General features: G+C 39.1%; 1 protein-coding gene across 1 annotated transcript; it reads right to left on the bottom strand.

Annotated features, from left to right (window-relative positions):
* Nucleotides 1-5,566: 5,566 nt before the first annotated feature.
* Nucleotides 5,567-11,872, bottom strand: pla2g10 (phospholipase A2 group X). Its single transcript, XM_044050075.1, has 4 exons — nucleotides 11,755-11,872; nucleotides 10,806-10,992; nucleotides 9,370-9,476; nucleotides 5,567-6,752 (listed from the first exon to the last, which is right to left on the bottom strand). The coding sequence occupies exons 1-4, from the start codon at nucleotides 11,789-11,791 to the stop codon at nucleotides 6,598-6,600; spliced, it is 486 nt and encodes a 161-aa protein (XP_043906010.1). The 5' UTR covers nucleotides 11,792-11,872; the 3' UTR covers nucleotides 5,567-6,597.
* Nucleotides 11,873-14,793: the final 2,921 nt, after the last annotated feature.

The raw sequence follows: 14,793 nt of genomic DNA, 5'->3' as shown, positions 1-14,793 counted from the left end.
TTTGTTAACAGATCCTGTTCTCTGTATGTATATCACATAAATCGAACACTCAATTGTTAGAAAATGTAGATCACGTCTTCAATCATTAACACCTAATACAGAATAAAGTCTAGTAATCTGATTAATGGTGTTTATCACTATTTTAGGCAGTGACACACTCAACACCTCATCCCTCTGGCGTTTGCACTCACTTGTTAATATTCTATGTGTAACATTAATGTAAAACAAAAAGATGATGTCATCAGGAGTCATTTTAAATAAACCAGAATAGGGGGTAGAAATGAGTAAGTAACGTGGCACAGCAGGGCAGTGACTGGACTATCAAGGGTGAATCAATACTTTTGTCTTTGATCATGTCTGTCTGTACTGTACACGTCATTTTCAGTCATAAGTCTTCCCGGAGAATGTTTTCCCACCATAATTATGCAAATCCAGCGCCCGTACAGTTTCCATGGCAACTTGCAGCATCATTCATATCCGGCTCGTGCTGCAGTGTAGCGTCATTACATACAAACTGAATGCGTGAATCATTCAACATTCGCTGCTGCTTTTGCAAAACCTTAGTCAGCAACATCCACAGAACATCAGTGGAGGACAATGTCCACCTCTTTAAGCACAATAATCATTAGTCATACAGTACAAGTGTCCACATTTTTCCACATTAGTAAAGGTGTAAGGTGAGCTGTTAATGTCAAGATTTGCATTCAGATTAACATTAATATTATGTTTGATACCAGCACTAAATAACGGCTTACATCAGGGTTCTCAAACCTGTGGCCGGACCCAAGTCCAAGTCAATGACCAGTCTTGTTTTTTTAATAATTTGATAATAATACACTAGGTTATGTTTATCACACAATTAAATTCAAAATTAAAGTATACATAAGTGTGTCTAGTGTTTTAATTACAATAGTCTACATGTTATTATTGATTATGCTTGTATTTCTGTCTGTTTTTGTCATTTACAGATAATTTTGTGTCATAAATATGTTCTTTTTTGTGAACTATTTACACTATATATATGTACACTTTTAAGCATAATGTCACTGTAGTGGAGATGACTGTGTCACATAAGATAGAAAAGTAATTATGAGTCGTCGTCTAAATAGTTGTCACTTTCACGCCTGCTTAAATCTATACATAGCGACAGCATACGTGTCTGCATTCCTTATGTTTTAATGGTCCTATGTTTTTCTATACTATATTGCTATATTCTATTTTAAATTACAGAATCCAAACTGGCTGAAATAATCTAAATAAGAGCTGTCCTTCAGATTATGAACCTGGACCATTTAATACTTCATGCTGGTCTCAGGAAAAACAGAATAAATCTTTAAAAAACTGCAGCCAAAAGACTAAAAATGTAAAAAAAAGATATCATTCACAGTATGTTTTACAGTTTTAAAAATAAGGATGTGAAAAAAATAGGTTACAACCACACGGTATTTACCACCAGACCTTCAACATTGTGTATTTATACCGCAAGCTCTTTTATTTTGAACATAATGAGGACACAGTAAAGTAGGAGGTAAAAAAGAAAAACAGTGTGAAACACGCAGTGCATTGGCAGCAGGTTCAGGTCTGCCGTGGGCTGCACATGCACTCGTTTCTTTTGTGTGGGCAGCAGTGGGCTGAAGATTCTTTACACATTATGTGGAAGGAATTGTAACCTCGACCCATATTTATTGCTTATTATTCAGAAATTAGTCTGCAATTTAAAAAAAATATATAGCACATTTAATCATTCATGTTCTGCCAAGACTTAATTTGTGTGTCTCCCGGCTCCAAAACAGTTGATAAAACAATGCAGTCAGTGTGGAACAGGTTCTGTCAGCTCCAAACGGCGGCAGAGATCAAAGACTGCGCTCAGTCACCATGACAACCACACTGTCACGTATATGTAGGACAGGCAACCGGAGGACTTTCTCAAAATGCAGGACGTCTTCAAGAGGGAAAGCCATGCAGTTGACAGTAATACCAGTATTTCTGCTGCCACCCATGAAGGCAAAACTGATTTATTCATACTGGTTGAGGTAAGATGCAGAGAAAGGCCTTATGTTTATGTCTGTCCTCACTAGAGAGAGGGTGGGGCTAAGGTTAGGGTTTGGTTAAGTGTAAAAAAATATTTCTTTGTGGCATACAAACCTATTTTTGTGGCAACATTTTGACCTTGTGGGGACATTTTCTCTGTGCTCCACAACTTTAAAGGTTTTTTTTCAGGGTTAAGAGCTGGTTTTAGGGTTAAGCTCTTAGTTGTGATGGTTAAGGTAAGGGGCTCGGCGCAGGGGTCTCAAACTCAAATGGACTGCGGGATGTTTTGGCAACTTTTTGGGAAAAAGCAACATGAGCTTTTAAACAATGTGAACAATTGTGACAATATTTCACTGAATTTAAAATGTAAGTCTTTGTTTTGCTATGGAAAGATATGTAGAATAAATAATAAATAATAATACAAAAAAGATTCCATACAGAAATAACTTGATATGAAGCGGCGGGCCACATGACATCGATTGGAGGGCTGCATGTGGGCCGCGGGTTTGAGACCTCTGGGTTATGGAATGCATTATTAACGTCAATAAATGCAGATTTAAGCGTCATATTAACGCAAACCATATTAAAAAAGAATGATTTTAATTCCTTTTAACTTTAACTTTGTTTGTGTTACTCTGTAAAAAATTTTTATATCTACATACTATTTTATTTTATTTTATTCTATTTAAATGCACTAAAGAAGTTGAGACCTGGTTAGCAGGTTTAGGCATTCACTTAAGGTAAGGGTAAGGAATGCATTATGTGTACGAGTGTCCTAAGTAAATATGTAAGTCTCTTTGTGAGGACATTTTTTAGGTTTAGGTTAAGGGTTGTAAAGGCATTGGGACATAGACATCAAACAATGTGAAAAACGTCTGCAAAAACAAGTCACACAAGCACTAAAATGTACTTAATATGGTAATAAAGTTAGTAAAGGTTAGGTGAGATGAGAATATACATAGGACAGGTGATGTGACTACAAAAACAGAAGAAACAAATGTTTTTTTTTCCATGAACAACTTCCTTTGCAGAGGTCTGAGGCAAAGGACAAACCTACTAAATAAAGAATACATTGGACTTTAACTTTACTGTCGGCATGACTTCAGAGCTCATACGCAGTGAAGGCTGAAGTGTTTGTGGGTCATGACCCAGATACTTATTTCCAGTCCTGGGTTTTTTTGGACACGGCACTAAACAGCATCATCAACTCCTGCAGAGTGAACCAGCAGACGAGTGTAAACACATCTGTGAGGGCTTTTGTTTACTGTGATTATGGAGATAGTGTTTACTGGGTGTCAGAGAGGGAGGAAGTTAAGGTTGTTGTTTTTGTTTTTTTTTGACTTAACAGGAAACTGTAAGAGGTTGCCAAGCCAAAACCAAAAACCCCACTGTGGTCGACGAAAATAGAAGAGATTTAGTGCAAGTGGAAGTTTCAAAGCCCACAGCCAATAACTGGTGGCTCATTTCTTGCCACCAGTTATTGGCTGAAATCTGTTTTTCCTTTTCAGGAATCTAAATGAAAATGAAAATGTTTAGCGACAGTTCACTGGGAGTTGAGCCCGTGTCGTGTCAGTGTGGCGCCATCTACAGGGAATATTTAGAACTGACAAAGATGACACTTACACACAGTGTAAAGGTTGAGAAAGTCGAACGTGGACGTGAGAGGTTTCCTCACACCCTGGTGAAAATAACATTAGAGGTCACTTCATAGTTTTCCTCTGACTTACTCTGTAGACGCCAGTGGGGAAAGTTGGCTTTGGCGTGGGACCATGGTGCAACACTGGGGGAAACCTTAAAAGGAACAAAATATGTAATCTTAAAATCAGCATTTAACCCTCAATGCTCACGTGGCGCAGATCTGAGCCACAGGCGGCACACCCTTGGTAAATTGCTGCAGGAATAACACACAACTCTTTATAGGGACATCCTGAGATGTGTGTTTAGGCTTTACAAAATGAATTCTTTGCCTTGTTATGTGTAGTCAAAGTTTTGCGTATTTAATACTAAATAACGGGAGTTTTTAGACAGTTTTTCTTTTATTTTTGTTCGTAGAATCGAGCCAAGATTCCAAATTTCACAAATTCAATCCAATTTTAAAAAAGTCTAGAATAGGTTGGGCTGAAAGAAAGGATACAAGACGCTCTATGTTACACATTCTTAAAGCCTCTGTTTATGAGTAATGGAAAATGTATGTTCCATGTTCTCACTTTCTAAGGAAAGAAAGAAAACATTTCCCTCCACCCATGTGGTTAGTGTTTTAATAATTTGTTAGTTAGTTTGCGAGCAGGACTGTGCAAAATCCACAACACCGATTTCCACCGGTCTTGTAAGAGCCTGGGGAAAGTCTGTTAACAGTAGTTAAGAGTAGCTCGTAAAAGAGTTTGAGTTCATAGAATTAGACATATATATCACATTATAGGCTTGAAAGGTCCAGTGTATGAGAATGAGTGACATCAAATAGTGAAACTGCAGACTAGCAAATGCAAGTCTCCTCTGCTTACCCTTCCTCCCTTCCTCTGTGCGCCAGGAGGCCCAGGCCAGGAGTGCTGCCCACTGCTCCTGCGTGTGTGTTCACTACTGGTGTGTAAAGAAGAAGGGTTAAATACAGAGGTGCAGAGGAGTTTCCGTTAAGAGTAGCACCAAAATGACCAGCCCCAAACATGTGTTCGTTTTGGTACCCTTCCTTCCCTTGGAGTGATGGTCTCACTCCCTCGTGACCGGTGTTTCTTCAACACACCACAGTGTATTCTTAAACAAAGCTTGACATCTCGGGGATGCTTTTTTTTTTTGGTACTATTCTTAATATTTACAGTCAAACTCAGTCAGCTCAGTTTGTTTTGAAAATGAATGAAAGTTAAGTAGGTTAAGTAAAATAACCAGACCAGCAATGAGTATGGTCTCAATTTAGGTCGCACTGTTTTGTTACCTTTTGGGTGTAATGGACTATTCCCACCCTCCCTAGTGGATTCTGCTTTTCAGTTGAGGTTTAGGACGAGTAAGAGATCTCTTTTCAAAACAATAGCCTTATCTCTTTTGACAATACCCTGAAGAAATATGATACACCCAACTCACAATTTTTTGTATTATGGCGTGGGTTCCTCCCCCGTTTCTACCTTTAAAAGACTGGATTGAAGAAATGGGACACGACTGAATGTCATTTACACTATTTTTTTTGTTGTTGTTTTTTTTTTTACCAAGAACCATTTGAGAAAATGTTGAGCTCTCGAAGTAACACCATTATCACCAATGTGACCTCTTCCTCACGTATACTTCACACACTGGTGCAGTGAAATTCGATTGAAGTGGAGCAAAAGACAAGGCGATTCTAATTATTATCATTTGTTTTTCGCTTTGTAAGCACCCACGGCAAAATCCCTCAGCGCCACTCCGATCGCCACAGAGGAAGCGCGCGTTCCACTGGTGGTACACGCACCACAGTTTGAGAACCTTGGATCTGAAAGTGGACGTCTGGCCATCTGTAATTGAACAAATAGCTTAAATAACACACAAAGAAAATTCAAACAAGTTATTTTCTTCTTTACATAACAATAATAATACTTTATTAATCCCCGCAGGAAAATGGTGTGCATTACATTTGCTCTCAGTAATACAAAATAAGGAGAATAATAATACAATAAAAGGGCTCATTCCATTAGAATAAGGACATTATTTTTAATACTTTTACATCTATTGTATTCCCCTTTTGAGTAGATGGGTTTTAAAAGACTTGGTGTACATTTGTAACATTCTAAGACAAGAGGTCTCAAACTCAGGGCTCACAGGCTACAAGCGCCCCCGTCTCCGCGGTCGATTCCATGCCCTGACACTTTAACCCTTTAACACCGACGTTGGCACAAGCGCTTTTTACATATATTCCCAATATTGGAAGTTATTCTGGAAAAATGGGCAAAAAAAAAAGGCCAGACAGACATTTTGACGGTTAGGTGTTAAGGGTTTAATGCCAAGTTATAATTTTATTCTGAACCATCTGTCGTTCCACTTGAAAAGAAGCACTTTTATTTTGAAATTGCCGTGACATGAAAGTCATATCTGGGGTTTCTTTCCCCCTCTTGGCCCCCAGGTCATTTGAGTTTGAGACCCTCTTAGAATCTAAGATGTAGATGTGTCTTACACTGTAAATGTAAGCTGATTGATCACATACTGTTGCTTCAAAGTAGAAAAATATCAGTTAACAAATATAGATTTTCCTGTAAGACTTTGGCGAATGTGGCAAAATGTCACGAGCGCAGTCAGAGTCACATCGTGTTTCCATACATAACAGTGGAGTGTTGTGAGGAGCAGTTATCTGATCTTTCCCACGCTTTGGCAGAGAAATGCTAAAGTTACCTTCTCATTATGTGAGTCAACTGCAGCTGTAGTCCCTCATCACTTTTCGGGGGAGGCGGGTATCGTGTAGCGTTTTCCGAAATCACACATCCCGCTCTAAATGTCCTTTTTATTAAAACAATGTTCTCCTTAGTGGAATATTATATCAGTCTTAAAGAGTGTGTGTTTATTCCTCTCGCTGTTTCATCTTGGATTGACAAAAAAAGGCACATGCAGATGTTATCTCTGTAAAATATTGCACGTCGGCTTTGGCTCTTTGCAAAGCATATCTGGCCAAAAGGTGTTCTTCAAAATGTATGCAGCCCTTTTCAGGCATTTGGCAAAGTCTCTGTCACACTCGCACACCCGCTCGTCACACATGTCGTCCAAATCATCTGCAAAGGAGAAGAACACAGAGTACAGAGACTTGTGTCAGTGACAAAACTGGAACAATGATGTTCAGGAAATACTGGCTGAGGCACATCCTTGAGCTTGAATCAGCCAGAGATTTTGTTTTTTTCTCCACTGAAGTCTGAAGTGCTTCTTCTCTTCTCCTCTCTCTGTGATTTGGTGCTGTAGAACTAAAGTTTGTATTGATTTGATTTGAATTACACATTTTGTGATTTTCCCAAACTGTTGTGAGACCTTTATTTATGGTAAATACGTTTTTAACACTAACAAAGGCCTTTCTGCATGGAGTTTGCATGTTCTCCCCGTGTGTGAGAGGGTTCTCTCCGGGTTCTCCAGCTTCCTCCCACAGTCCAAAAACATGCAATGTGGGGATTAGGTAAATTTGACACTCTAAATCAGGGGTGTCAAACATACGGCCCGGGGGCCAGAACCGGCCTGCCAGAGGGTCCAATCCGGCCCACAGGATGAATTTGTTAAAATTTCACACTACAATTACAATCTAAACATTATGTCAAATGCAATATTTTTCACTTCCAGATACCTGTGACTAAATGTTTGTGCCTTTATAGATCCAGTGTGATGTGTAAATAGTAAATTTAGATATTGAAATTGCACTTATATTTCTCAAGAAATGTCATGTTTTGTAAAAATTAAGTTCTTGTTGGTCATAGGTTATTATGCTATTATTTCACTGGTCCGGCCCACTTGAGATCAAATTGTGCTGTATGTGGCCCCTGAACAGAAATGAGTTTGACACCCCTGCTCTAAATTGACCATAGGAGTGAGTGTGAGAGTGAATGGTTGTTTGTCTCTATCTGTGTGTGGCCCTGCGATGGATTGGCGAACTGTCCAGGGTGTACCCCGCCTATCGCTCGATGTAGCTGAGATTGGCACAGCACCCCCCGCGACCCTCTGGTGGACGATAAAGCGGTAGATGATGACTGACTGACTGACGTTTTCAACACTCAAACTCACAGTTCACAGGAATTCTGTCTATTGGCATGTTTCCACTGGCTCTACTCGCCTCAGCGCGGCTACGTTGTGTTTCCCCTATAGTACCAGGTACTTGTTCCAAGCGAGTTGGGGCGATACTATGCGTGACGTCGCCAGACTGCCGGCCACTGATTGGTCAGAGTGCCGACACAAGAATCAAGCCGAACAGTGCCGAACTGTAGATCAGTTAAAAAGACTTAACAATCCTAAAAAACGTGGGTTAATCTCCAACACTTACCAGGGAAATGTCTAAAATCACAATAATTAACAGAGGAGTCTGGTGTATGGAGGAAGTACTGAACAAATAGCTAACTAATTAACTGGTTCTAATGATTCAGTTACACTGTGTCACAGGTAAAACAAAGTCACAGCAGTTTCATGCAGTCGTGCAATGACGACTCCGCCCACGTTGAGCAGGTACTATTTTTGCAGTGGAAACGCAACCTAAACCATGCCTTGCCGTGCAGAGGCGAGCTGGGACCATAGGTAGAAAAGGGGCTCATGAGGTGTAACATTCGAGTAACTCGTAAAACTGAAAGGTTTGAGGTTTAAAAGCCAAGATAATTACGATAAAGCGGGATATGATAATGACGTGTGGTGCACGTAATCCACAGATAACTCAGAAGCAGAAAAGCAATTTCTTTTTTTACCTATGCAAGAAATGTCCGTCTGTATTTATCACACATGCACTAACAGATATCTCTGGAATCGTTTACTGACAGGCTTCAAACTTGTCAGGTGACTTGCAGTAAAAAGGGCACGGCCGTGTGCAGTGCCAACTCTGACGTTGTTTGGACAAGAATTGCCGGCGATATCGGTTGGTCTAGCATCTAGTTGTGTTGATTCACTGTGGTGTTAAGACGACTGGCAAACTTGGAATCAGTAGCTAGAAGAATAGCTAGAATCTATTTTTAAGAATATTCTAAGAAGAATATTCTAATCTTTAAGTCACCTGTAAGCATATACACTTTCTCGACGAGCAGGTTTCAACTGCAAATTATCGGCAGCAAAACAATTTGACCCTCTGTGTCACAAATATGTGTCATCATGTTGAGCTTTGTGAAGTTTTTCAGGCCGGTCAACTACAAACAACTCTACCTAATTGTACATTGGTTAAGTACTTGAGCACTTGGCCCCATAAAATATCAGTTGGAATGATTTATTTTGTTATATGGAGCAAAGAAACCAGACAATATTTCCATTTAAGAAGCAGAAAAATCTAAATCTGAATGCTTGTTTTAATTATTGAAAAAAATCCCCACAAAAACTGATTAATCGATTACCAAAATAGTTCACAATTCATTTAGTAAGCAATCATAAGTAACAATGCTTTATGATGTGTTTTTTTAAATAGCTATTATGATTTTTATTGGCACTGAAACAGTTACTCGATTAATCGATCACTAAATATTTTGATAATTGATTTGAAGCTTTTTTCATGACCAAAACAAGATATCTGATCTTTTTAGCGTTTTAAATGTGAACATTTTCTTTATTTCTTTTCGATGAAACGATTACTTGATTAATCGATTATTAAATTAATCGTTAGTTGCAGCTATACTTTTTATTGAATGTTGCATAAGCATAAAAAAGAAAAAGATGAAATACCACACTCCACTGCATTGTCCTCACAAGTCCATCGGTAACTTTTCGTTTTGGTTTCGCAGCCACGTTTTTCTGCGTCGCCGTAACAACAGTCATGCTTGAAGCAACACCTGAAAATTCCAGAAAAACAGTCAGCAGCAACACAATCAATGTTACATTTTGAAGGTGGGTGGGTACAGTGAGTGCACTGTGGTTTGAGTCACACCAGTGCTATTTTAAAGGCAGGGCAAGGTCGCCACCAGTTTCCTCAACAGATAGTTAGCAGTTCGTGTGGGGGGTTCAAGGTCTCGTGGCAAAAAGGGGGGAAAGAAAGACCTGGCAATTAGGACTTGGGTGTGGAATTTTTGGCCCTATTTTGAAGCAACCACTGGACTGAAGTGAGTCCGCTGGATGCCGTCTCTCTATCCCATGTGTGGTTGGTTTCGACTCATTAACCAAACGGAAACATGTGTGTGCAAACCAGGACGTCGGGAGACCGAGAGGAATCCAGGGGAAGGAAGTGATTTGAACGCCACCAAAACATGCCAAATTGCACCTTACGCACGACATAATGTAAAGGTGGACCATAAATAGAGCGTCAACTTGTTTACATTCTGGTTTCCATATGCTACCATCAGAGTTTCTTCAGATTAAATTGGATTTAGAGCCTATAATTAAACTTCAGAAAAGAGCAATAACACATTTAGGCATGTTAGCCCCCTCAAAAATTACCACAAATCCTCGCGTCCCCACGCAAGTGTCTCCCACGCAAATCGGGGAGTTCAGCAGTTCCCTGAGCTCACTATCTCCCTCACTCAACAGTCTTCACTTGTATTCATTAATGGCCCCAAGGCACAGAATAATAATGATAATAATAATGTATATGTGTTGTGGGTCAGTCTCTTGTGCCACGTATGATGTTTCGAGGTGATTGGTCAATGTATGGCGAAGTTCTACAGCACTTCCTGTTTCGTGGCAAAATGGTGGCTAAATTCAAAACAGCTGACTTCCTGTAGAAATTGTCAGGTTTCTTATGTTGGTACGCCACGCATGGACGAGTTCGCTCATTTACAAGAGGGTGCAAATCGCCATAATGGACGTCATCGCACAAATTCGCACCAGGAGCCATTTCGGCCCCTAGTGTTCGTGCTCAGGCCCTAATAAAGTTGGATACCTGGAATCCACTAATCAGTTTATCATATAGGATCTTTCATTTTGAATGTTCATGTTAAATTGTAAAAACTCTTTTGGGGTTCAAAAAATGTTGAAATGAAATGTAAAATAATTACAGCTAACAGTGAAAGTTAGTAGTTTCTTGTTTTTTTTACAGGATATAGGCAAAAATAAGCCACATTAATGGCATATTTGTGTTAAACGATCTTGCTTTACGTTTACTTTCTGTTTGAATGCATATACAAAATACAGACACTCCTTCAGATGAGTTGAAGATGCTGCTTTACCAGTCCGTCTTGTCTCTGGGCCAGCCCTGACCACCCACTCCACAGTAGCATCCGTACATCATATAACTCAAGGCAATTCTGCCCGTGTTGCACTTGATTGCCCCTGCGAGATCCAGCAAGCTTCTCCTCTCCCGCTGGGACCCGTGTGCTGCCACAGAGCCCACGGCGGCCACGGCGGCCACGGCCACTGCATCAAACAATAAACAGCAGAAGAGGAAGAACAAACTCAGTTCTCTCCTTAGAAACAAGTTTCTGTTTCAGTTGTTTTGCATTAACCTGACACTTATTTTCCCTCTCTTGCTGTCAAAAAGATGTATCACAAAGAGTGTTTTTCTGTGTCTTGCCGTTTCCTCTGCTGCATTTTAAGCTCCATATTTAACACCTAAAAGAGTCTAAAATTCAATGTTCGCTCACATATTACTATAATAATAATAATAATTATAATAATGATGTAACAGGAAATGACCTACTGCAAGTTGTATAAATCATTAAAAAGCAACTTTAAGCTGTCATGTCGAGATTACACTTGAAATTTCGAGTATAAACTTGAAATATAAATCAACATGTTGAGATTCAATGTTTGTTCACATATTATTATAATAACAGTGTAATAGCAAAGGACCTAATACTGCGAGTTGTATAAATCGTTAAAAAACAAATTTAAAGTGTGGAAACATGCAAAGCACAAACAGAAAAAAGTAATACAACAATATTAAATGAACCCAGCAACAGTATATACACACCAAAACAAATCCATCAAACAATCTCTCTGACACCCATACGTGCACTTTAATTGTAAATAAAACAACACCATCAGCCTTTAAATGATGAGAAACAAGACAGTGATAGACAAAACAACATGAACCAACATGCACTTCACAGTCTTCACAGGCTTCACAGTCTCCCTTCATTGTTCCCTCTGTGAGTCTGTGTAAATAAAAGACTTTACCTGAGAGCAGGAGGACAATCCGGTAAAACGCAGACATGGCATGCAACAGGCAGCTCGCTCAGCTCCACGGCAAGTGTAAGCTCACTTCCACTCCACTGAGAAGGGCGTTGAGTGAGAAGCCTTTTTTAGACACCGTCTCAATAATCTCCTGAACATCACTATTGGCCAGAGGCTAAGCCACTGTTTGTGGGAATCAACGCCCCCTACAGGGAACAGCCGAGAGTTTAAAAAAAAAAAATAAATAAATAAAAAGCTCATTCAGTAAGAAATTCCTCACCTGTATTATTATCTTGTTGTGTTTGCTCTGTCTTCTTAAAGTCTTTGACAGTGGGATTATGGAAGGTTTATTGTATCTTTTTGTGTTTCTCATGTCCTCTTAAAATCACTGACAGTGGGATTATGGAAGGTTTAGTGTATTTTGTGTGTTTGTTGTGTGCTTTTACATTCACAGACTGTGGGATTATAGACGGATTACTGTATCTTTGTTGGCTGTCACATCATCTGTTGTGTCAGAAGAAATACAAAAATGTATGTTCACAATTCTGTCATGTCGCTCTCGCTGATAGACATGTCGAGACGAAGACATGATATTCCAACTTTATTCTCAAAATGTCATCTCGACATCTCGGTTTCAATCTTTCAATCTGACATTCCAATATAAATTCAAGTGTAATCTTGACATGTCAGTTTTAATCTCGACATGACATTCCAATTTATAATAATATGATCTCAACATGTCGATTGATATTTCAACTTTATTCTCGAAATTTCAAGTGTAATCTCGAACATGTCGGTTTAAATCTGTTGTCTTAAATCTCAACATGATATTCCAACTTTATTCTCGAGATTTCAAGTGTAATCTCGACATGTCGAGACAAATTGTCGAGATTAAAGTCGGTTTAAATCTCAAACGTTATTCCAACTTTATTCTCGAAATCTCAAGTATAATGACGACATGTTGATTTAAATCTCGACATGTCAATTTATATTCTAACTTTATTCTCTAAATTTGCGGTTAATCTTGTCATGGCAACCACAGACAACATTTTATTCATGCATGGTCCTAATTAGACAGAGATAAAACTTCTTCAGTAAAAGAGTGTTTTACTATTGACACAAGTGGCAGCCATCTTGTAATCCCATGTTGGGGTTAAATTATGAGGTTGCCTCGACTTTCCTAGTTGGAAATCTGACCAGAGAGGACACTGCAGGTAGAACTTCAAACTATGGACGAGGCGTGTCAGGCAGTAACAGTAAGGAGACAAGACTTCAGCAGAGGCCAGTGAACCCCCACTCAATCCCCCGCGACGACCCTGTGACCTACCCCTGGAGTAGTACAATATAAAAAGATCCACATGAGTTAAGCTGCGGACAATTTAAACAAACGTCAGCTGTAATTGCTTCTTACGGAGAACAGAACCAGTTACTTTAATCAACACATGCACACTTTAATTTCAGTTCCTCAAAACAAACGCAGCCAGACCCGTGATAATGACGGTGATCACGGACTAATAACAGTTTATTTCTCGGTAATCACAAAGAAATCGACTCCCACTAATCTGCCTCTCTTGTAAATAAACGTGTCAGGGGCGGTGAACAGAACGCCGCATGTCCCCCATAAACCAAACACTCAGGACAGACTGTCGCTATCATCATTGTCAGCATGATTTACTGAGCTGCCCTACATTCATCTACACGTTACAGCCGAGGTTGTTTATTTGACAAATTGCAGCGGAGATCTGGAAACAGCATAAATCGTCCCATATCTTTGCTTTCCGTCTTTTTTATTATGGTTTCTGAAAGTATTGTTTGTTTTTTTCTTCTCTGCTCTGTCACGCTGCTCCTTCATACTGTCCTCCATACTGTGGTAATGTCAGGGCGGCGGAATCATAGAAGACACATGGGTTTAAGTTGTAATAACAGGGGAATATAGTCAGTGTTTTTCTTTTATTTTGTATGTGGTTCAGTTCCTCAGTGATGCTTCTGCGGAGTGTGAGATAAGCGCCTCCTCCTGGCTGTTATTAAAGCTGCCAGGACGCCTGCGCCACATGAGGGGTTGACATCTGATTACTCTCAGCTCAGCCAGTCCACTGTCACAAAGCAAACGGCCAGCGTTCAGATGGAATCAAGGCGGAAACAGGGCTGACAGAAAATTGTAATGTCAACTTGAAGCCTGAAAGAGCTACAAATGAGCGATGGACCGAGCCGCTTAGGCATTTTTATTCAGAGTAATTCAGAAAGTTTTTATTTATTTATTTATATATTTATTGGTCTTCTTGGTGGTAAACTCTGAAAAGAGGCTGATGACCTCAACTTTGCATTTTGCTTTTTTTTTTAAAATTAACTTTGCTTTGCTTTTTTTCTTTTCTTATGGAAGCCCATTTCTGCCACTTGAAAAATAAGAACATATAATATTAGTAAGTCATGATTATGAGAAAGTTTCTCATTATTATGAGATGTTAAGTTATAATAATGAGATAGTAAGTCATAATAATAAGATAATATCTCATTATTATGAGATGGTAAGTGACAATTATGAGATAGCAAGTCATAATTATGAGGTAATAAGTCAAAATAATGAGACAGTTAGTCATAATTATGAGATGATAAGTCATCATGAAAGATTATGAGATAATAAGTCATAATTATGCGACAGTATCTCATGATTATGAGATGGCAAGTCACAATTATAAGAAAGCACTTCACTATTATGAGAAAGTATTTCATAATAATGAGAGAATGGGCTTCCATAGGGACTAGAGATTAGGTCATTGTGGATTAACCAGCAATCCAAATGGTCTGTTCCAGTGTGGACATCCATAGACACTAAAACGTGCTTTATTTTCATGTGCTGGCCTGTCGTGCTTTTTCCTTAAAATTGAGAAGAGTCATCATCTTGCCATTAGAGCAGTCAGTTTTAGCATTTTCTCCATACAAGAATATAGTGACAGAAACGTTTTTGTCACTACATTTTTGTCCTATGGAGGGCAGCATTACACCTCTCAGTGAAATTATCATCATCATTATAATTATTATTAT

Source organism: Solea senegalensis, linkage group LG19, assembly GCF_019176455.1.
Source record: "Solea senegalensis isolate Sse05_10M linkage group LG19, IFAPA_SoseM_1, whole genome shotgun sequence".
In the NCBI taxonomy this organism is placed as follows: domain Eukaryota; kingdom Metazoa; phylum Chordata; class Actinopteri; order Pleuronectiformes; family Soleidae; genus Solea; species Solea senegalensis.
Note: the sequence above shows the minus strand (reverse complement) of the source record. Positions and strands in the feature narration are given on the sequence as shown.